Raw genomic sequence first — 22,874 nt, 5'->3', positions numbered from 1 at the left:
CTTGTATGCCATTCCAGCTCCGAAGCACCATAATCGCGCCAGTTGCCGAAAGGGGTGCGCACATAACAATAATATTTCAGGAAACCCTTATCGAAAGAATTCAGAGAGGAAAGGAAGGTGGTAGGATATTTCGGGTGAGCAGCAAAGCTATACAGGGGATTGCCCTGCATGCGGAGTGTCTGGGTCTGACAGAACAATTTGGCGGTGTCCCCAACACCGTGAGCGCGGCACAAAACGTGAAAGGCATATAATCTCCGAATGGCAGAAGGAGCGACTTGAAAAAAGGGGATGTGAAAATAGTTACAAACATCAACCAGCAGAATAGGAGGAGGGAGTCTCAAACCAGCATCTATTTGAGCTTTCCAAACAACTATCACCTTGGGATGACGAAGGCTTTCAGGAGGCGTTGAATCCTTACAAAAGGCCTCGAATTTTAAACCATCAGGACGCCTACATTTGCTTTTCAATTTTTCCACCTCCGCGACACTAAGGCGGGATGGAGGAATACGTTTGGGGGGTAGGCGGGGCTTTTTCCCTTTTCTCCTAGGTGGAGAAGGAGGAGGTGCAGTTTGAGATTCGTCAGAAGTAAAGGGGGAAGGAAGATTTTCAGGATCTGTCCGCGTTGGGGAGGAAGATGAAGGGTCTTGGGCAGAAGGAGAGGGCGAGTGAGAGGGTTGAGGGGCGGAGGTGCAGGCCATGATGGGAGATGCCAACCCTAGGGTTTCTAGCACGCTCAATCAGAGCACCAACAGTTATACCACTACACTACGATTAAATACAAAATTGCAGTGAAGAGGATACGCGAGTTACCTAGACCGGAAAAAGATGGACGGTAAAACCTGGAGCAGAAGGGTCGTGGGAGAATGCCGGAACAGTGAGGAAATCGCCGAAAAATGCAGAAAATTCGCTCGGAAAACTTGGAGAAGAAGAATAGGGAGAAAAGGGGAGTTCGAATCGGCTAAGTAAGATTGTACGCGGGTAACCACCAGCACGCGGGATGAACGGCACGTGGCATACGGAAGAAATCAACGGATGAGAATTTTTACGGAAAGGCGAAAGGACGCGAAGGTTAAAAAGTAGCCTCGGGGTACGGGGAAAATACTGTAGACTGGGCAGACATTTAATGCGGATGACGTCATCCACGCGGGCGAGTCCTCTGACTAGTTGCATCTCTCCAGAGTGAACTAGCCAGACCAGGGGGTGGGAGTAACAAAAACGCCAGAGAACAATTTACAGGGCTTCTTTTTATTCTCTCATAATGACAAAATGCTTATGTCTTTATGATTTACAGGGGCCAAGGAAAATAACAAAGCTTTGATGCTGATAACACACCACTGGTTGAACACGAAGAATACCCGGTTCAACCAGACTAGAGGGGGGAGTGGTTGGTGAGGAGCAATATATGCAGAGTAGGGAGAGAGTACAAATCAGAGGAACCACTCTCATCAGAGGAGCCGTATGGGTCAGAAGAACCATTTATACCAGAAAGATTTCATCCATCAGAGGAATGACTCTAGCCAGAGGAGTCATCCGCACCAGAGAAGTCATTCTTGACAGAGGAGCCCTCTCCTCCAGAGAAATCATCCGCGCCGGAAAAGTCACTACCGTCAGAGGAGTTCTTCATAACAAAGAAGACGTGTTTACCAGAGGAGTCCCTCATGCCAGAGATGTCAATATCACCAGAGAAGACGCCTTCGCCAGAGAGGACATTTCCATCAGAGGAGCCAATAAACGCGCGGGAAGGTCTCCCGCGTATTATCGAAATTACCAACGTACCCTTCCACCACGCAGGACGCATGCACCGAAGATGTTTTTACTATTTTACCCCTCCGCTTGTAAATCTATAAATAGGGTCCGAGCTCGTGTATTATTTCTTACGCTATCTCATATTTTTAATACAACAGTCATTTTTCTCTCTCGTATTAAGTTTCCGATCATTCTACTTCGCTCTTTCCGATCAGTTCCAATAGGTATAGTTTATTGTTTCATCTTGTAGTTTTAGGTGTTGGTTTCATTAAACACCATTTTCGAAATAGTGTCATTTGTAAAACAAAATAGTGTTAGTGTCATTCTAAGATCGTGTTAGTGTTAGTGTCATTTAAAAAAAATGGGTCGGAATAGTCCAACTGGATCAGGATCCGGGTCGGGTACAACCCGAGTGTACAGGAGATCACCTCTAAAGTTAAATGCCAAGTGCGCAAATACTATATGTGTGTTTGTATTTGTTTTTTATTTCTCTAAATAGAGGAATAATATAAGAAAATATAAATTAATTATTTAAAGTGATGACTATATTTTATATATTTTGAATAGTAATTAATATTATTCATTTCTTATAAGATAGTATAAAATTATAATATTTTTTTATGTATAAAATTATACATTTCTCAAAGAAAGAGGTGTTTCTTGGTAAATGAAATTTATCACTTTTTTATACCTGAAAATTAACAAACAAATTCTGGGAGTTAATAAGAGATAATTGTATATTAAATCTCAATCATTAGACGTTGTTACATACTTTCATATTTGATTCAAATTTGAATATATTGTTACTAAAAAGATCAATTATGTTGCAAACACGAACTGAATTCGAAATGCTTAAACAACGAACAAGAACACACACAACAAAGAAATTACGTGGTTCAGCCGTAAGGCCTACGTCCACGGAGGGTAAACTGAGTTCTTTATTGCCTTTGCCCGGAGATTCACCGGAATTACAGATCTGTCAACTGAGAATCAAGAAACGCGACTCGATTTTACAGAAGCTTCTCTCTCTCTCAAAAACACACCTTTTGTGAGGAAGAAGATAATCTGCTAACTAACTACCAGATTTGACTCTACTTATTAATCTTTGACTCCGACTAATACATAACGACATTGCATAAGAGAAAACATAATACTCAAAATGACGACTCTAGTAAAACCGAAGAAAACCTCTAGAAAACAAGTGAGCTGCTATCTTTGAAGTCACTAACTCCACAATCTCTACCTTGACAAGAAGATGGCAACTCTGAACTCTTTCAGCTTTCCCTCAATCCAGCCCCATTACAAGGCTCCCAGCAAATTACTGATCTGCTCGATCCACCAAACTTACCAATCTAATACAGTGTTTAAATTTGGTAGTTGGCAAAGTTTTAGTGAGCATATCTGCTGGATTGTCTGCTGTTCCAATCTTCTGAACATCCACCATGCCTTTATTGACAATATCCTTCACGAAATGATGTCGCACATCAATGTGCTTTGATCTCTCATGAAAAACGCTGTGTTTTGATAAATGTATAGCACTTTGGCTATCACAATGGACTATCACTTTCTTCTGCAGAATCCCAAAATCTTTAATCATTCCCTTGAGCCAAATAGATTCTTTGACTGCCTCAGTGAGCGCCATGTACTCTGCCTCGATTGTGGAGAGCGCAACAACACTTTGTAAACATGATTTCCAGGATATAGCAGAACCATAAAGAAGAAACACATAACCTGACTGAGATCTCCTGTTGTCTATATTGGCTGCATAATCAGAATCTACAAAACCAACCAAGACATCACCATTCAAATCTTTACACTGTTCAAATAGTATCCCATGCTTTGAAGATCCCTTTATGTATCTCATAATCCATTTCATAGCCTCCCAATGATATGCTCCTGGATTTGACATATATCTGCTCAAAACACTTATTGCATGAGCTAGGTCTGGCCTTGTACACACCATAGTGTACATTATACTACCCACATCATTTGCATAAGGTACCTTGCTCATCTGATCTGTCTCTGATTGATTCTTGGGCTTCTGTTCCTCAGATAATTTGAAATGAGGACCAAGAGGTACACTTACCATTTTTGCATCATGCATGTTGAATCTTCTGATGACTTTCTTTATATAATTCTCCTGGATCAGCCATAACTTCCCCTTTTGTCTATCTCTGATTATATCCATCCCTAAGATTCTCCTTGCATTTCCCAACTGTTTCATCTCAAATCTGGATTCAAGATCTCTTTTCAACAGTTGTATCTCCCTTTTACTTTTGCTTGCTACCAACATATCATCCACATATAGCAAAAGAAATGACACCGTGTCCTTGCCAGCATTCTTAACATAAACGCAATTATAATGCTCTGATCTTTTGTATCCAATGTGGTTCATATGGCTGTCAAACTTTAAGTACCATTGCCTGCTGCTCTGTTTCAGCCCATATAAACTCTTTTTCAGTAAGCATACTTTATTCTCATTCCCATGTGATATGAAACCTTCCGGCTGTTCCATATATATACTCTCCTTCAAATCACCATGTAAGAATGCTGTCTTCACATCTAATTGCTCCAGTTCTAGATCAAACTGAGCAACCAATGCTAGCAAAATTCTGATTGAGCTGTGCTTGACTACATGTGAAAAAACTTCATTGTAGTCTACTCCTTCCTTTTGTGTGTAGCCTTTTGCTACATGTCTTGCTTTATACCTCAAGATTTCTATAACAACCATTTCTATCATTTTCTTGAATATCCACTTGCAGCCAATAGTTTTCTGATTAATTGGTCTATCCACAAGTATCCAAGTGACATTTTTAAGTAATGATTCAATCTCCTCTGTCATTGCTAACATCCATTTATCCTTCTCATTTCCCTTCATTGCTTCAGAGAAATTTCTTGGTTCTGAGTGCAATGTTTCATCTGCTACCACCAGTGCATAGGCTATCAAACTATCATCTCTGAATCTTATTGGAGGTTGAATGATCCTCCTTGGTCTGTCTCTTGCCAGCTGGTACTCAGTTAAACCATGTTGGTCAGTGTCTGTTTGCTCAATCTCTGAATCTTCATCAGTATCTTCTGGTGTTTGGAGATTCTGTGATTGTTGATTGCTGCTCTCACTTGGCTCCACCTCAAACTGATTTTCTGGGATAACATCCAACTTTTCAGAACTTTCAGGTGTTTGATTCTTCAGAAAAGGCATTCTAGATTCATCAAAGACCACATCCCTGCTGATGATGATCTTATTTTCACCCTTTTCAATGCACCAAAGCCTGAACCCTTTTGTCCCTTCTGGATATCCCAAGAAGACGCATCTCTTGGCTCTTGCTTCTAATTTATCTTGCCTTGTGTGAGCATAAGCTTGACACCCAAAACTTCTGAGAAATTTGTAGTTGATTGGCCTTCCTGTCCACCTCTCTTCTGGTATTTCACCATTTATGGCTGATGATGGACATCTATTTATTAAGTATGCAGCTGTTGCTGCAGTTTCTCCCCAGAACATTTTAGGGAGACCAGATGATTGGAGCATACATCTTACTCTCTCGAGAATGGTTCTATTCATCCTCTCCACCACCCCATTCTGTTGGGGATTTCCTGGGACAGTGGTATGTCTCTTTATCCCATTGTCTAAACAATAGATTTTGAATTCATTTGATAAGAATTCTAATCCATTGTCGGTTCTTAGACATTTTACTTTGGAACCTTTCTCAACCTGTGCAGCTTGACACCATTCTTTGAACTTGTTGAGAGTATCATCCTTTGATTTCATGATATACAACCATAACTTTCTGGTATAGTCATCAATCAAAGACAGGAAGTATCTTCCACCTCCCATTGTTGGAGTTCTACTTGGCCCCCATAGATCCGCGTGTATGTACTCCAAAGGTTCCTTTGAAATGTGTCTGCCAACTGGAAATGGTTGCTTTTTGCTCTTTGACAGAATGCAGCTTTCACATGACTCTAATTTGAAAACTCCACCTTCATTGATATTTCCCTTCTTTGCAAGTTGATTGAGTCCAGATTCACTCAAATGTCCCATTCTGAAGTGCCATAACATGCCATTGCCTTTTGTCACCACAGCAGTTTCTCCAATCAGAGTTATACCATCAAGATGGTATAATCCGTTTCTTCTTGTTCCTTTGAGTAATACTTTGGACTGCTTCATCACATATATTGAGCCTTCTCTAGAGTTGAAATCATACCCCTTCATTTCAAGGGTCCCAAGTGATATCAAATTCCTTTTAATCTCAGGAATGTATCTCACTTCTGTCAATGTTCTAGTTGATCCATCCTCCAATCTCAATCGAATACTCCCTATTCCTTTAACACAGCAACTGTAATCATTTCCCAGAACTACACTTCCAAGGTTTTCTTCCTTTAGATCTATGAACCAATCTTTGTTAGGAGACATGTGAAAAGAACACCCAGAATCTAATATCCATGTGTCTGCATTTGCTGCTCTCATAACATTGAGCACTTCATGGCTTTCAGTTTCTTCAGCCACATCCACAGAATCAGGGTTTTGAGTTCCCTGTTGTTGTTGCTGCTTTCTTTTCCAAGAATAACAGTTTTTCTTCAGATGTCTGGGCTTCTTACAGTGGAAACATCTTCTTGTTTCATCTCCATCTCCTTCCTTTGATTTTTGTTGTCCTTTCTTTGCTGGATTGTTTCCTTTCTTGAACTTTCCAGATTTCCCTTTCTTGATGTTCAAGCTCTCAGGTTGTGAGCTAGGCTTAACTCCTGTATTTCTTTGCAATTCTTTTGCCTTTAGGACACCAACAACATCCTCTAGAGTAATTTTATTGTCTCTACCGTAGAGGATTGTATCCTTTAAGTGCTCATACGATTTAGGAAGAGCATTTAACAGAAGTATGGCCTTATCCTCATTTTTCATAATACCATCTACACTTTCCAATTCATCCAAAGATTTCTGAAAATCATCCAATTGATCACCAAGATCTTTATCCTCGGTGATTTTAAATTGAAACAAGTATTGTTTAACATGAAGCCTATTTGCAGTAGTATTGGCCATGTAAAGTGAATTTAACTTGTTCCATACCTGCAACGCAGTAGTTTCCTTCGACACTTCTCGCAGTACTCGATCCCCCAAACAGAGAATGATTGCGCTATGAGCCCTCTGGTCGATTTCCACGCTGCTCAATCCTTTTCCGGCATCCAGTTCATCCTTCCCCTTTGGATCTGGCTTTGTTTCTTGAAGTGCTCCTAACAACCCCTGCTGGATCAGGAGTGCTCGCATTTTAATCTTCCAAAGATTAAAATCATTCTTCCCGTTAAACTTTTCAGCATCGAATCTCGTCGTCGACATGGCCGTGGGTTGGGTTCCCACAGACGGCGCCAAATGTTGCAAACACGAACTGAATTCGAAATGCTTAAACAATGAACAAGAACACACACAACAAAGAAATTACGTGGTTTGGCCGTAAGGCCTACGTCCACGGAGGGTAAACTGAGTTCTTTATTGCCTTTGCCCGGAGATTCACCGGAATTACAGATCTCTCAACTGAGAATCAAGAAACGCGACTCGATTTTACAGAAGCTTCTCTCTCTCTCTCAAAAACACACCTTTTGTGAGGAAGAAGATAATCTGCTAACTAACTACCAGATTTGACTCTACTTATTAATCTTTGACTCCGACTAATACAAAACGACATCGCATAAGAGAAAACGTAATACTCAAAATGACGACTCTAGTAAAACCGAAGAAAACCTCTAGAAAACAAGTGAGCTGCTATCTTTGAAGTCACTAACTCCACAAATTATCGCTAATTCACGAAATTGGACGAATTCTAATTTGTCACATGACCTTTAAAATTTGAATGATAATACATGAAGTTTTATTTTTTGGAAGTTTTCTATGAGATCAAATTGGATCAAAATCAAAGCTAACTTGAGAAAATAAAAATGGTGTGACAGTTAAACAATATTATTTCAATGAAAACGATATAATTTTGATTGACACATCATCACCATCTCTCTCTAAATATATGCTAATATAATAGAATGATCAATTTTACTACAAATAAACAATTCAAAGTTTGAATTAATTTCGACAATACCTAAGATTTAGGATTTTATATGCAATTACTCTTTCAATTGTTAGTATAAAACTCCCTAAATTTTCATAATAAAGAAACCTATACGACACGCTAGGAAAATATATAAGTGGTAGAGTATTCATTGTAAATACACGCACAGTGACACACACAGAGACACATATATATAATCAATATAAAAATTGCATAAAGCATTACTTGTTGGTGAACAAATGGTGTCGTTCGGCTATTAATTGTGGTGGACAATAAGAATAGGGTTGAGACTTGAGAGAGCAACCAATTATTCAAATTAATCTTAATTAAATTTAGTATCCAACTGGCTCCAGGATTTTCTTCTTGGGATCTTTCCAAATAAATACTGCAAAAAACAACACAAAACAACAAACATTTAACATTCTAACTATTTTGAATCAAACAAAGCAAAATGAATCTTACAAAAGTAATAAAAAATTCAACTCAATTATTAGAAGCAGCATGCTCTGTTTTGATGTTGATAGGTTGATAAAAAAATCGCGCGCGCACGCATGTTAATAGGTTGGTAAACGTATGAATACTGACAAACATGACAATTTATACATACATATTATATATATATATATATTAATTTAAACACTTATAAAGAGATTATAACATGTACTATATACTAACACATCGTGTAAAAAAGACTTAATTTTTTCCTCTCTGTCAATAAAGTAGAAACTTTTTGGTAACTCTTTACTAAAGAAAATTACTAACTCCGTAATCATGTCAATGAACATACCAAGGAATTAAAAACATGACATGTCCTATTCAAAATTAAAAATTAAATAGAACATACAACATTCTCATAAAAAACGTACTTTTTTTTTTTTTTTTTTGATCGGGCAAAGTCATGTTAGATGTTAGTAGTTAGTTCCCCATCCACTCCAAGCACCACCTTATCTCTCCATTCACCAAACTCCACCTTATATCTCCAATCACCAATTCGTTCCCAAGAGGGATCGAACCCGGGTCACTTCACTTAAGTGAAGACCCGGTGGCCAGTGGGCTAAGCCCCCTGGTTATAAAAAACGTACTTGAATTGAGTTTTTTGGTCTATTTGGAAATAAAAACATAGTTTTTTTTTATAATAAAATAAAAACATAGTTTAAAGTTTGTGGCCTAATACTATAAATCCAAGACTGCACCAACTATATATATATAGGGATTTTATTGAAATTTTTTAAAAAGTACAGAGAACGAAAATACACAATTTTTTACTCTAATATGTACAATACAAACCATTCAAGTCTATATATATCAATGATATTTCAAGTATTAGATTGAGCTAACCTATCTTTTGGGACTCAAAACAATAATTCTTCTTTAGAATATTAAAAGCATAAGACAATAATTGGGGTGGTCGAGGTGATTAAGAGGGTGGTGTTTGGCTAAGTTTATTTTAAGCTTATAAGATGCTTTGCGATTTTATAAAATTTAATGTCTTATGTAGCTTATAAGTTATCAAATTATTTGAATAATTGGCTCATAAGTATGAGAGTGAATTGTGAGGTAAAGGGAAAACATCCTAGTTAGAGAGAGAAAATTGTTTAAACAACACTTTTCGCGTGTTGTCTATTAGCGAAATTCTTGTAGTGAGAATTGGAATTGAAGGTTATATAATGTGAATAACAAATCATAGTTTAGTTATTTTTGTAGAATGATTGTTGCTTAATTATAAGATAATAAAAAAATAATATGAAGTTGAGGAACTTATTTTTTGGAGAGCTTATAACTTATAGTAAATTATTTATTTGTCTTAAGAATTATAACCTCAACTAAACATTCTCCAAATGAGAAAGCTTGTTGAAAAATTATGAATTCATTATTCACAAGTTTTTCAAACCGAGCGCTTCACATAAAATTAGGTTAATTTAGTTTATAGTCGTGTGCTATTTGGGCTATTATTACCACCGGAAGTGGTCTAGCTACCATGAACAATTAACTATATATATAGTGCGTTCTCTTTGTTTGAAAATAGTGGAAAAATTAATGTATATTTTTATCATTTTATTAATTTCTATATATTTTTTACATATATATTCAGTATAATAGATAATTTTTTTAGAATACTCGGGTAACTCTTTTTGACTTTAATCATATATGGTGTTAACACGGATAAATATTTTCCTATGCTTTGTCTCTAGAGAACATGAGATAATTAGAAAAAATGATGTGATAATTTTTTTCCTACTATACTTCGTTTTCTTTGATAAATTTACAACCAACATATGCAAACAAAAACAAAGTCACAAATAGAATGTCACATGGGCATTAATCGATCATTTTAGTTTAATTCATCTTTTTGTTATACAGTCAAAAATTATGTATGTGTGTAACTGGAGTTTTAGCAACACGAAAAAGTATATATGTAAGAGTTTAGAATATATTGTTACACTTTTCACGACTAAAAAGTGTGTAATAGTGTATTTTACACTGTTACATATTAAATGGTATTTTAGTCATAAATATATTATTTCCGCAATTTTATTTTTGTATGGCTAAAATTTCCTTTACTATGATTTTGATTAGAATAGAGTATTGCATCTTCAAATATATACTAAAAATATCTAAAGAAAATAAAATTTTCGGACAAAAATTTAAAACCGAAGTATACATCAAAGCAATGTATTAACTAGCATGTGATGGAGTATAATACATGAGTCTTTATTTAAAATAAGGAGGAGTAATATTTAATTTTATTACGTTTTAATGAAGTCCCTACATAAGCAGTTTGAGTCCCTGGTTAGAGGAGAAAAGAAGTAAACTAATAAAGTAGTGATGGCTGTGAATGCCTCCGCCGTGCCGCAGGCGTACCAAGCGTACACGAGCGCCGCCGTGCCCGACTGGCTGAACAAAGGCGACAACGCATGGCAGATGATCTCGGCCACCCTGGTGGGGCTACAGAGCGTGCCGGGGCTGGTGATCCTGTACGGCAGCATCGTGAAGAAGAAGTGGGCCGTGAATTCCGCTTTCATGGCGCTCTACGCCTTCGCCGCCGTGGTCCTGTGCTGGGTGATTTGGGGCTACAAGATGTCGTTCGGTGAGGAGCTCCTCCCCTTCTGGGGCAAGGCCGGCCCCGCCCTCGGCCAGAGCTTCCTCATCGGGCAGGCCAAGCTGCCCGCAACCGAACACCACTTCCACAACGGCACGGTGGAGACGGCCATGGCGACGCCGTACTATCCGATGGCGTCGATGGTGTGGTTCCAGTGCGTGTTCGCGGCCATCACGCTGATCCTGGTGGCGGGGTCGCTGCTGGGGAGGATGAATATCAGGGCGTGGATGATGTTCGTGCCGCTCTGGCTCACCTTCTCCTACACCGTCGGCGCCTTCAGCCTCTGGGGCGGCGGCTTCCTCTTCCACTGGGGTGTCATCGATTACTCCGGCGGCTACGTCATCCATCTCTCCTCCGGGATCGCCGGCATCACCGCTGCTTACTGGGTCAGTCTCTCTCTCTTTACAAAATTTAGGTTGCGTTCCCATTTTCGATACATCACTCTCCCTTCTCTTTCAGAAATTGTTACTACGTACGTTGTGATGTTAGTTGTTTTTAGTAACTTCTTCTATCTTCAGATTATGAATATTAATATTTATGATCTCATTTGATTTTTCGCCAGCAGTTGAATAATGAAAATAAAGATAGTAAAAAAGTGTAGACATTCCAGTTTCGAAGTCCACGTATTCGAAATGACTTTTCACAATTTTCCATTTTGTGGATGAGAAGTGAAGTAGTGCCCGCATGCTTACAATTGAGAATGTGATCTCAATTTTCTTTTTGCGTCGGACCTTTCTAAATATCTTTAAAATCTCGTGTTTCTATTTCTTTTTCTTACTCTCTTGCTTTTGTTGTCAACTTCACCAATTGTACATTTTGAACTATATATAATTAAGTCGGATTCATTGGGCTTGCATCATGATTTCTTTACTTATGGCATATACTAGTTGTGAGAAATTTGATAATTGTAATGATTTTTGTGTTATACCAATTATCTTGTCCATGGAAATAAAACGGGCAGGTAGGTCCTCGTACAAAAGTAGACAGAGAGAGATTTCCCCCAAACAACGTGCTGCTGATGCTGGCGGGGGCGGGGCTGCTGTGGATGGGGTGGGCGGGGTTCAACGGCGGCGACCCCTACAGCGCCAACATTGACTCCTCCATGGCGGTGCTCAACACCAACATCTGCGCCGCCACCAGCCTCCTCGTCTGGACGTGGCTCGACGTTATCTTCTTCGGAAAACCCTCCGTCATCGGCGCCGTTCAGGGGATGATCACCGGCCTTGTCTGCATCACTCCCGGTGCAGGTAACATTCATTAATTCACCATATTATATGTCACAACATTTGACTTTTTTTCTTATCTTATAACGTAAATAAATTTTCTTTGACTATAATTATACTATATCATCATAAAAACAGAATCTTTATCTCAAAAAAAAAAAAAAAGAATCTTTTCTTTAGCTCGGCCGTCTTGTCGAGTCATTTGACATTTGGCTATAATCAAAATGTATTTCTAGACTTCATATAAGGCTTTGTTGAAATAATTATCAAATGAAGGTGGTGTTAACGTACGACAAGTTTCATGACTTAAATTACTGACTATATTAATGCAATTTGGTTTAGAAGAAAATTCCATCAAGTCAAAAGTCTGGTTATTGTCATATACGTTGGAAAATTCTCGACACATGAATTACTGATAGTCTTCATATTACAGGCTTGAACTAGATGTCATCATTTGAGATGATCTAGTGTAGAATACTTGGTGTCTTATTTTATATTTTAAATTTATTTTATTTTCTTACATATAATTTTTATTTTTAATTTTGTGATTATTAATTAAGATTTATTCCATCCAATTAGAATATATATAATTATTTTTATTATTTAATTTCACTTTTATTAACTAATAATAGGTTGATAAATTCAAAGTTATACTCCCTCCGTCCCGGCTTTTGGTATCCAGTTGAGAACGGCACGAGTTTTAATAAAGTGATTGATGTGTTGTGAGTGGAATAAGGGTCCCACATTTTATGTGAGAGTTAAAATAATTAAAGTAGAGTAAGGGCCCCACCTACTTTTACCAAAAATAGAAATGAATATCAAAATGTGGGACAACCAAAAAAGGAAAGTTGGATACTAAAAGCTGGGACGGAGGGAGTATATATTTTTTAATATTTTAAAATACTCCCTCCGTCCCACGAAGCATGACACAGTTTCCTTTTTGGTCTGTCCCACGAAGCATGACACGTTTCTAAAAATGGCAAAAATTTTACCCTTTATTCATATTTTCACTTTTTCACCTACCACATTTAACACACAAAATATCAATTTCTTAATTTCCGTGCCAAAAAGAAGTGTGTCATGCTTCATGGGACGGAGGGAGTAAAAATTAGTATAACTCATAATATTAATAAATTTTATTTATATAAAAAATATTACTCACTCCGTCTCATTAGTAATGTTCATCATGTCCCAAAAATATTACTCACTCCGTCCCATTAGTAATGTCTTATAGCATATATTTTTAGTAAAAAAATAATATCCCAAGAAATAGGGGACCCAACTCACTTACTATAATCCTTAAATATCTTACACCAACTCAGTTTATACACTAACTACACCCTTCTTAATCTATATGCCCAAAAGTAAGGAGACATTACTAATAGGACAAGGAGAGTATTAAAATAAAAGATACTATAATAGTTGGACACAATGACACGTAAAATTATGAAACATTAAATTTTATCTCATATGTGAATAAACAAGAAAGATCCAAATGTTATTAAAGACTGTGTCATGGTGGACTTAAATTAACCCAAGACCTTTTTTTTATATACATTTATAATTAAATAATTTTTTTTAAAGATCGCGTCTTGATGAATTTGAACAAAACCTTTGACCTTAAACATTAATCATTTTATCACTAGACCAACACATCGCACCTTAAATTCCGAGATTCCGTTTAACAATATACAAGACTTAGAAATATTATTAAACTTTAGTTGAGATGTAGATATATGTAGACCATAACAGCTAAATATTTAACTAATGATTGATCCGGAGAATTCACAAAAAATATAAAAAAATATTAAATTATACTTCATCCGTCCACAAAGAGTGTGCCGTAAGTGAAAGGCATGAATTTTAATAAAATGATTGGAAGATGTGATTTTAGTATTAAAGGGTCCCACAAAAATAGTAGTATTTAAGAGTTGGACCCACCAAATTGTAAAAGTAAGAGGTGAATATTTTGTAAATATTAAGTATGAATGAGGTTTAAAATATAAGTGGGAGTTTCTAAAAAAAATACACACTTTATATATGAACGAAAATAGTAATAAACACACACTTTTTGTGGACGGAGAGAGTATTATATATGATTGAAGATATATGTCAAAATTCTCTTTACATATTTGGATTCCGCCACATGTCCAAAGATATTTTGATGCGAGTCGGGTGAATCCACGCATCCAAATTAAGTTCTAATTAACATTATTGTAAGTTCTAATATGAAGTTTCAAATCTTAGTTATGATCAATTATTACACTACACGTACTCTATAGAATTTAGGAGTTACTTAAGGGATTAGCTAGGGTTTGACAGCCATATATATAATCTTATATAATTACTTTTTCGAGATTAATTCAAGTACTAGTTTGTAATTCGAGTTACATCTCCAAATGTATTGTATTTTATTGCATGTTTTATATGTGGAGAATTAAGAGAAAATGGAAAAGGGATATGGTTGTAGGGCTTGTTCAAGGGTGGGCAGCCATAGTGATGGGAGTGCTCTCCGGCAGCGTGCCATGGTTCACAATGATGGTGGTCCACAAGAAGTGGTGGGTCCTCCAGTCCATCGACGATACCCTCGGCGTCTTCCACACCCACGCTGTCGCCGGCTACCTCGGCGGCATCCTCACCGGCCTCTTCGCCGAGCCCGTCCTCTGCTCTCTCTTCTTGCCCGTCACCAACTCGCGAGGCAGCGTGTACGGCGGCATCCAGATCCTCAAGCAGATTGTGGGTGGTGGATTTATCATCGGCTGGAACATCCTTGTCACCTCCATCATTTGCGTCGTCATCGGTCTCGTCGTCCCACTGCGTATGCCGGAGGAGGAGCTGCTCATAGGGGACGACGCCGTGCACGGCGAGGAGGCCTATGCTTTGTGGGGCGACGGGGAAAAGTACGATAACACCAAGCATGGCGCCACGTCCGACGATCCCACGCCGCCGCACAAGCCGTCTAGCGGAGCTACGCAGGTGGTTTGACACAAAGCTTTGTGTACAGCATTAATCTTCACTTTATTTACTTGCTGCCTCTATACTGAAGCTTTTTTCTTTTTTTAATGTGTGTATATGAACCTTTTCGTTTTGGGCTGTTTTTTTGTGACATGGGCTTACGGAATTTCATTTAAATTAGGTTCTATAATTGAAGGGTGATTCTATTTATAATCCTCGTTTTACTCTTTATAGCCTTTATATTTGAGTGTATGATAAAATATAATATAAACTTTTAATTATTATTTTTGATAATGACTATAAAGAATAAAATGGGGACTATGAATTGAATCACCCATAATTGAATAAAACAACTTTCAGCATATAAATGCGACACTTTTTTTTTTCACTTACGTGCACGATTCGACTCGTGTGAATTAAATCGTACCTCTTATGTCGCTCACTCTTATATTGTTTTAATAATCAACCAGTTCAGCTTGCTCAAAAAACAAACAAACAAATAAACTAAAAAGAAAATCATAATCAATCTCTCTTTGATGGATAAATTTAAATGAGAGATAAAAGTTGATGCCTTTAAATGCTTCATTTCCTTTTCCTCATTTTTTATTCATTCTTTTCATTTCAAGGAGGGATAATATTATTACTCCAAAAATAGTGTGATAATATTATCCCTTCATGAAGTGAAAAGAATGAATGAAAAATGGTGAATTTTTCTTTTGTAGAAAATGAGGGAAAAAAGAGACATTTAAAGACATAAATTTTTGTTATCCCTCTTTTTTCCATGATAAATTTATCCATCAAAGAGAATGCACCCTAAGAGTCCGTTAATTATGTTTGTGTCGTTATAAGTGCATTTCTTATTTTTAGTAATATATTTCGAACTTCAAGTAATGCATTTAAAATTATTTACGCTACAAAAATACTAACAAATATTCAAATAATGCACAATATATATAGTACTATAAAATGCGTACATCTGCATTTACAGTTAGGGGCCGTTTGATTTGCAGTTTAGGATTGATTAGGATTAAAATTATCTTGAGAAATTAGTGTGGATTAGTGTGGATTTATATTATTTCATGGGTGTTTGATATCATGGCTACTTAATCCTATATTATGTTTGATATCCATAGGATTATGTTGGATTATATTATCTAATACCAAAACTATCCTCACATAATTTTAAAAATATCATGTGTGTTCACCATTACTTGGGCATTTGCATCGATATGCGTGAGGAAGGGTAGCAGAATTTTTATCCAACTTCTCAGTATTAAATTTATCCGAGGGGGAGTGGGCGGATTATTAGTATGGGTTAATCCCACAAAATAGTATGGAGAAGTAGGATTAAGTAGGAGTTGACCATATTAACTGCACATGATATCAAACATCACACTAATCTGTATTAATTTAATTTATCCTACTTATAAACCCATATCAAACAGGCCCTTAGGATAATACACTTTCATATAGTGAACTATAAAAGTTAGTTAAAAACAGTGAAGAAGTTAAGTGAGTACTCAAACTCATTTCATATAGCAAAAAAAACTTTTTATTCATATAGCAAAAAAAACTTTTAATATACCCTTAATGATTTTTTTAAAAATAATTATAAAAAAAGCTAACCCTACCCCAAATCATGCTCCCATTTTCTCCCTTCAAGCGGCGTTGTCGCTCGGCATGACCACCGCCACCTGCAATAGCTTCGTCCACCTCTCTATCGTCTATTTGGGCTTGTGTATTTTTGTAATTTTCATTCATATGCAAAATTAAAATGCAACCTTAAATTCATGTACTCAAACGCAAATAATTCTATATATATAATTTGTAAAATATTTACATCTTATGTTTGTGGTTTTGTTTTCACCGACAGAAAGTTGTGAGATCTAGATCTACATTTTTCATTGATATATCACAAGCTGTATGTCAATTTGGTTATATTAATACACTCTGAACGGAAATTGCGTGCACCATGATAATTCAAGCAATACCGCTACATATATAAATCAAGTAAACATACTTATCGGTGGATATCACATTTAAGAATGGGTAAATTTGGTTTAAAATCATAATAAATTTCCATATGTTGGTTTTTTCCACAAACTTTTATTTTTGTTTCAAAATACATAATAAATCACTTTTTTTGGAATTTCCCATAGTGTGACTTTCCGGTGAATTTTTAAATGACGTGGCGCCGAATTTGAATGATGTGTCGTATTTAAGGGTTCAGTACTTTCCCCCTCAACGTTGACACCCCTATCGCCTTTAACACCCTAACGTCAGGGTTGACGTTGTTTACTACCTCAACGTTTCAAAACTGAAGCAAAACACCCCCACGTTTTAACGGCCACCCCAAGCGCAGCTCTAACGGGATCAAACACCATTAAAATGCAGGGGGCAAAATAGATTGTCATGTCACATAATTTTCATATAATTACATTGTATTGCCATGTCATTCAAATTTTTGATCAGAATCTGTCATCGTGGAAAATTCCAAAAAAAATAATTTATTATGAATTTTGAAACAAGAATGAAAGATTGTGGGAAAAACCAAAATTTGAAAATTTATTATGGTTTTATACCAAATTTACCCTTTAAGAATTCATAATGCAACGCAAAAGGATAATTTTCTATTCCCAACATATAAATATAATAATCCGCGTTGACATGAGGCTGTGCATTATTAGTCAATTGGCCAGCTGCCTTGATTCCTAAGAATCCTTAACTTCCAGCACACGGGGAATCATATACAGATTCATGGGACGTCAAACATTATTAAATATACCAATACAAATGTAAACCATCTCAGATACAGCTGTCAATTATATCAGGTAAACGTTTAGGCTAAAAAGAGTAATAAAAAATTAAACAAATAAAAAAACCAGCACTAACGATTATGTAAATATTACTCCATGTCTTTCGAAATAACATGTATACATTTCTTTTGGGTTTTGGCATGAATTTTTAAAAATTTAATTAATTGTATTATAAGCGGAGAAAATAATCCACATTATCTATATATGTTGTCGTAAATGAAAAATCGGCCTACAACTATTATATATTGTAAATAAATTGAGATATTAAAAGTTCAAAAATAAAAAGTATACATACTTTTGTGGGATGAACGAAAATGATAATAAATGCATACTTTTGTGAGATAGAGGAAGTATTATTGATTAAGATCAGTCAATCTACCTTTTTCAGATTATAAGAGATTCAGAAGAAAACAAAGTAGCGACCGGTCTCAAAAAAAGAAAGAAAAAAAGAAAGAAAAAAAAAGATCAAAGAACAAAGGGACCTATGTTTTAAAGATCATGTGATGATATTCTCGAATCTAAAACCTTTGACTTCGGACATTAATTATCATTTGAAATTAGCTACAATTTTTAAAAATTTTGTTCTTTAAATAAATTATAACAAGACTATACGCACACTTTGTTACTTTATTTTTGCCAGATATGTTAAACTAAGCAATAAAATAATTTTCTACGATATAGCATGTATAGTGAATTCAAAAGCATTAATTGGAAGATAAACAAATTAAGTTTGTTTCAAAAGTATATATACATCAAAAGTATTTATTAAAGGAAACTATATATGTATAACTATGTTATATAAATTGCATTTCGAATTATTACATTAGCAAAGAGTTAGTGGGTCGATACAATAGGTGACTTTAAATTAAAAAATGAAAAGGAGACTAGATCCAATTTATTAATTTAATTAGGATTCAGCAAAGATTGTGAATTAAGGATTGAAATCCTTACATATTCCACAAGCAGCCGATATCCCTCAACGGTCAAGTTGTGTGGTTAGGGGAAAGAAGAAGTAAGAAATTAAGTAGTGATGGCCGTGAACGCCTCCGCCGTGCCGCAGGCGTACCAAGCGTACACGAGCGCGGCCGTGCCCGACTGGCTGAACAAAGGCGACAACGCATGGCAGATGACGGCGGCCACCCTGGTGGGTCTGCAGAGCGTGCCGGGGCTGGTGATCCTGTACGGCAGCATCGTGAAGAAGAAGTGGGCCGTGAACTCGGCATTCATGGCTCTCTACGCCTTCGCGGCGGTGGTGATATGCTGGGTAGTGTGGGCCTACAAGATGTCTTTCGGGGAGGAGCTCCTCCCCTTCTGGGGCAAGGCCGGCCCCGCCCTCGGCCAGAAGTTCCTGATCGGGCAGGCGAGGCTGCCCGCCACGGAACACTACTACCGCAACGGCACTGTGGAGACGGCCATGGCGACGCCATACTTCCCTATGGCGTCGCTTGTGTGGTACCAGGGCGTGTTCGCGGCGATCACGCTGATCCTGGTGGCGGGGTCGCTGCTGGGGAGGATGAATATCAGGGCGTGGATGATGTTCGTGCCGCTCTGGCTCACCTTCTCCTACACCGTCGGGGCCTTCAGCCTCTGGGGCGGTGGCTTCCTCTACCACTGGGGTGTCATGGATTACTCCGGCGGCTATGTCATCCACCTTTCCTCCGGGATCGCCGGCATCACCGCTGCTTACTGGGTCACTACCTCTCTCTCTCTCTCGTTTTTACGTTCATAATATATTCGTTCCTTGATGATTTTTGTAAACATGAGAAATACCATTGAGTTACACATTTTAACTATAAAAAGAATATTGCACCATATATGCTTTAATTAATTTTCTTTGTTATGGAAATTGGATTGTTCCATTAATTTCATATGACCTTTTATTTTGAATTATATCTATTCAAGAATGCAATTTATCAAGCCATTCAATACTTGTGCGGTACATGTGATAACAATTAATAACAAGCTGGAGATCCTCACTGTCAAATTTAATTCATTTAAAAAAAAAAAGAAAGATTTTGCAAGGCTATTTTCACAATCTGTTTCCTTCATGTAGCAATAGTACTCTTCTCTCTCGGCTCATTGGTACTCCCTCCGTCCCACGAATCTTGACACGTTTGGTTTCGGCACGGAAATTAAGGAGTTGTAGATTAGTGTTTTAAGTTTGTAGTTAATAAAGTATAAAAGTGATAAAGTAGGAGAGAAAATTTAATAATTATTATCTTATTTAGAAATGTGTCAAGATTCGTGGGACGGAGAGAGTATATGGTTATGAAATTTTTTGCAGAAATTTTTATTAGAGATCTATTACTGTTTAATCGTAATTTAATTTTGAATATTTAAGTACAAATTTGGCGCGCCTATTCGTTTGTATCTTTTTAAATACTATGCATCGTATATGTAATATTTTGTTGTCACGTCACATTTGAGGTATAATTTATTAGGCAAATTGTAAATGAAGCGGGATTTGGATGGTGCAGGTAGGTCCGAGAACGAAAATAGATAGAGAGAGATTTCCCCCAAACAACGTGCTGTTGATGCTGGCGGGGGCGGGGATGCTGTGGATGGGGTGGTCGGGGTTCAACGGCGGCGGCCCCTACAGCGCCAACATCGACTCATCCATGGCGGTCATCAATACCAACATCTGCGCGGCCACCAGCCTCCTCGTGTGGACGTGGCTCGACGTCATCTTCTTCGGAAAACCCTCCGTCATCGGCGCCGTTCAAGGGATGATCACCGGCCTTGTTTGCATCACTCCGGGTGCAGGTACACCTACATTTTCTTTAATTTTATCGTACCTCTAAATTTCACCTTTTCTTTAATTTTTCAAAATGCTCATATACTTATCATGATACCTTCTTTCCGATCATAAAAACATAATCTTCTCTTCTAATTTGAATTCAAGGTATGCGCATATATAGTCAAAATGTCTTATCAAGAACCATTCAAGTAGTTTGATTTCGGCTAACATATAACTGATGACTTCCAGACTTCAGGGCTTTATAATATATACTCTGCTCATATACTTATCTAATGATGGTGATATATATTAGCGATAAGTTTCATTGACTTTTCTCAAATTGGTGTGTTTTTTGTTTTTTTACTTGACTTGACTTACATTAGTGTTTATTTAATGCAATTTGGGTATCATTGACTAGGATTAGTGAGTTAATTAATACAATTTGGTATGGTACAAAATTCCAATCGAAGTCCGGTTCATATAATATGTTGACAAATTCTCGATTACGAAAATGAATAGGGGGTCATCATTTTACTGGTCGAATTAGATGTGATATACTAAAGAGAAAAAAAAGATATTGACACAATAAAGGTAATGTTTTTTTTTTTAGGAAATAAAGGTAATGTTAATTAGTACAAAAAAATAGAATAATTAAAAGAGTGCATGTGTTGGCCAAATGTCTTGGGTTCGAGTCCCCCGTGACGCGACCTTTTAATTTTTTTTATTTAATATTGTAAATTTATATATATATAAAAAGAGTAGAAGAAAGGAGCGTTATTGGTTAAAAATGGAATAAAAGTATAATTAATATTGGAGAGAAGATAGGATGTGATGGTTCAAAAGTAACATATGTCTATTTTTCATGAAAAAAATGGGTAAATATGACTATTTTTCGTGGACGAAGGGAGTACTTTTTAAGAAATCTAGTGGTTATAATGAATTTTCAAACGCATACATTTTAACGTATGATTTATATACAACTTAGTGAATATGTGATACATACCCTATTTATTTATATAATTGTGAGTTATTGTTATTCTCATTTATCTAGTTCATTAATAGATTTTATAGAATATTTATTTTTTTAAGATTCTAAAACGAATTCTAGATTTATATCACATATATTTTGGATAAGGTAATGTAATTAATTAATGTATTTGTGTAGTATTTTAATATCTAATAAATTAATATATTCATCTAAAAAAAGAATATATGCATGGTTGTAGGGCTTGTTCAAGGTTGGGCAGCCATAGTGATGGGAGTGCTCTCCGGCAGCGTGCCATGGTTCACAATGATGGTGGTCCACAAGAAGTGGTGGGTCCTCCAGTCCATCGACGATACCCTCGGCGTCTTCCACACCCACGCCGTCGCCGGCTACCTCGGCGGCGTCCTCACCGGCCTCTTCGCCGAGCCCGTCCTCTGCTCCCTCTTCTTGCCCGTCACCAAATCACGAGGCGGCGTCTACGGCGGCGTTGGCGGCGTCCAGATCCTCAAGCAGATTGTGGGTGGTGGATTCGTGATCGGGTGGAACATCGTTGTCACCTCCATTATTTGCGTCTTCATCGGCCTCATCGTCCCGTTGCGCATGCCGGAGGAGGAGCTGCTCATCGGGGACGACGCCGTGCACGGCGAGGAGGCCTACGCCTTGTGGGGCGACGGGGAAAAGTACGATAACAGCAAGCATGGCGCCACGTCCGACGAACCCACACCGCCGCACCATAAGCCGTCTAGCGGAGCTACGCAGGTTGTTTGACACAAATTAAAGCTTTACGTATATATAGCATTAATCTTCACTTTATTTACTTGAAGCTTTTCTTAATGTGTATATGAACCTTTTCGTTTCTTGTGTAATTTTTGTATGTGTTGTCTTTACCACAGGTTTTACAGAATTTTATTTAAATTAATGCCTTCTTAATTTAATTGAATTAAACTTCCTTAAGCTTAGTTTAACTTGTGCTCCTGATCACTCGATCCTTCATAGTATTTCAGATACTCTATTGACATTTAAGGGTGTATTCAATTCAGAATTTAAAAGATTTTGACAATTTTTTATAATATGATCAATACAGTTAATTTAATGGATTGTTTTAGTTTTATATAAAGTTTAATTAGCAAATTATGTTAGATTAATTTATGAGTGGATTTTTAAAATGGCCACTTTCATATTGTAAAATTGAAAATTGTCCACTAAGATAAAAATATTAAAAAATGGCCACTGTTACCAAAATACCCTTTCACATTAAAAATTAAAAA

At 37.0% G+C, this 22,874-nt stretch overlaps 2 protein-coding genes across 2 annotated transcripts; both read left to right on the top strand.

The window, feature by feature from the left end:
- The first annotated feature begins 10,555 nt into the window (after positions 1-10,555).
- Positions 10,556-15,281, top strand: LOC131003505 (ammonium transporter 3 member 1-like). The gene is made up of 3 exons (XM_057930006.1): positions 10,556-11,276; positions 11,852-12,137; positions 14,584-15,281. The coding sequence occupies exons 1-3, from the start codon at positions 10,617-10,619 to the stop codon at positions 15,096-15,098; spliced, it is 1,461 nt and encodes a 486-aa protein (XP_057785989.1). The 5' UTR covers positions 10,556-10,616; the 3' UTR covers positions 15,099-15,281.
- A 3,508-nt stretch (positions 15,282-18,789) lies between these two features.
- Positions 18,790-22,566, top strand: LOC131003504 (ammonium transporter 3 member 2-like). Its single transcript, XM_057930005.1, has 3 exons — positions 18,790-19,574; positions 20,362-20,647; positions 21,848-22,566. Exons 1-3 carry the CDS (start codon positions 18,915-18,917, stop codon positions 22,372-22,374), a joined length of 1,473 nt encoding a protein of 490 aa, XP_057785988.1. The 5' UTR covers positions 18,790-18,914; the 3' UTR covers positions 22,375-22,566.
- Positions 22,567-22,874: the final 308 nt, after the last annotated feature.

The sequence above is a fragment of the Salvia miltiorrhiza genome, unplaced genomic scaffold, assembly GCF_028751815.1.
Source record: "Salvia miltiorrhiza cultivar Shanhuang (shh) unplaced genomic scaffold, IMPLAD_Smil_shh original_scaffold_217, whole genome shotgun sequence".
In the NCBI taxonomy this organism is placed as follows: Eukaryota; Viridiplantae; Streptophyta; class Magnoliopsida; order Lamiales; family Lamiaceae; genus Salvia; species Salvia miltiorrhiza.
Note: the sequence above shows the minus strand (reverse complement) of the source record. Positions and strands in the feature narration are given on the sequence as shown.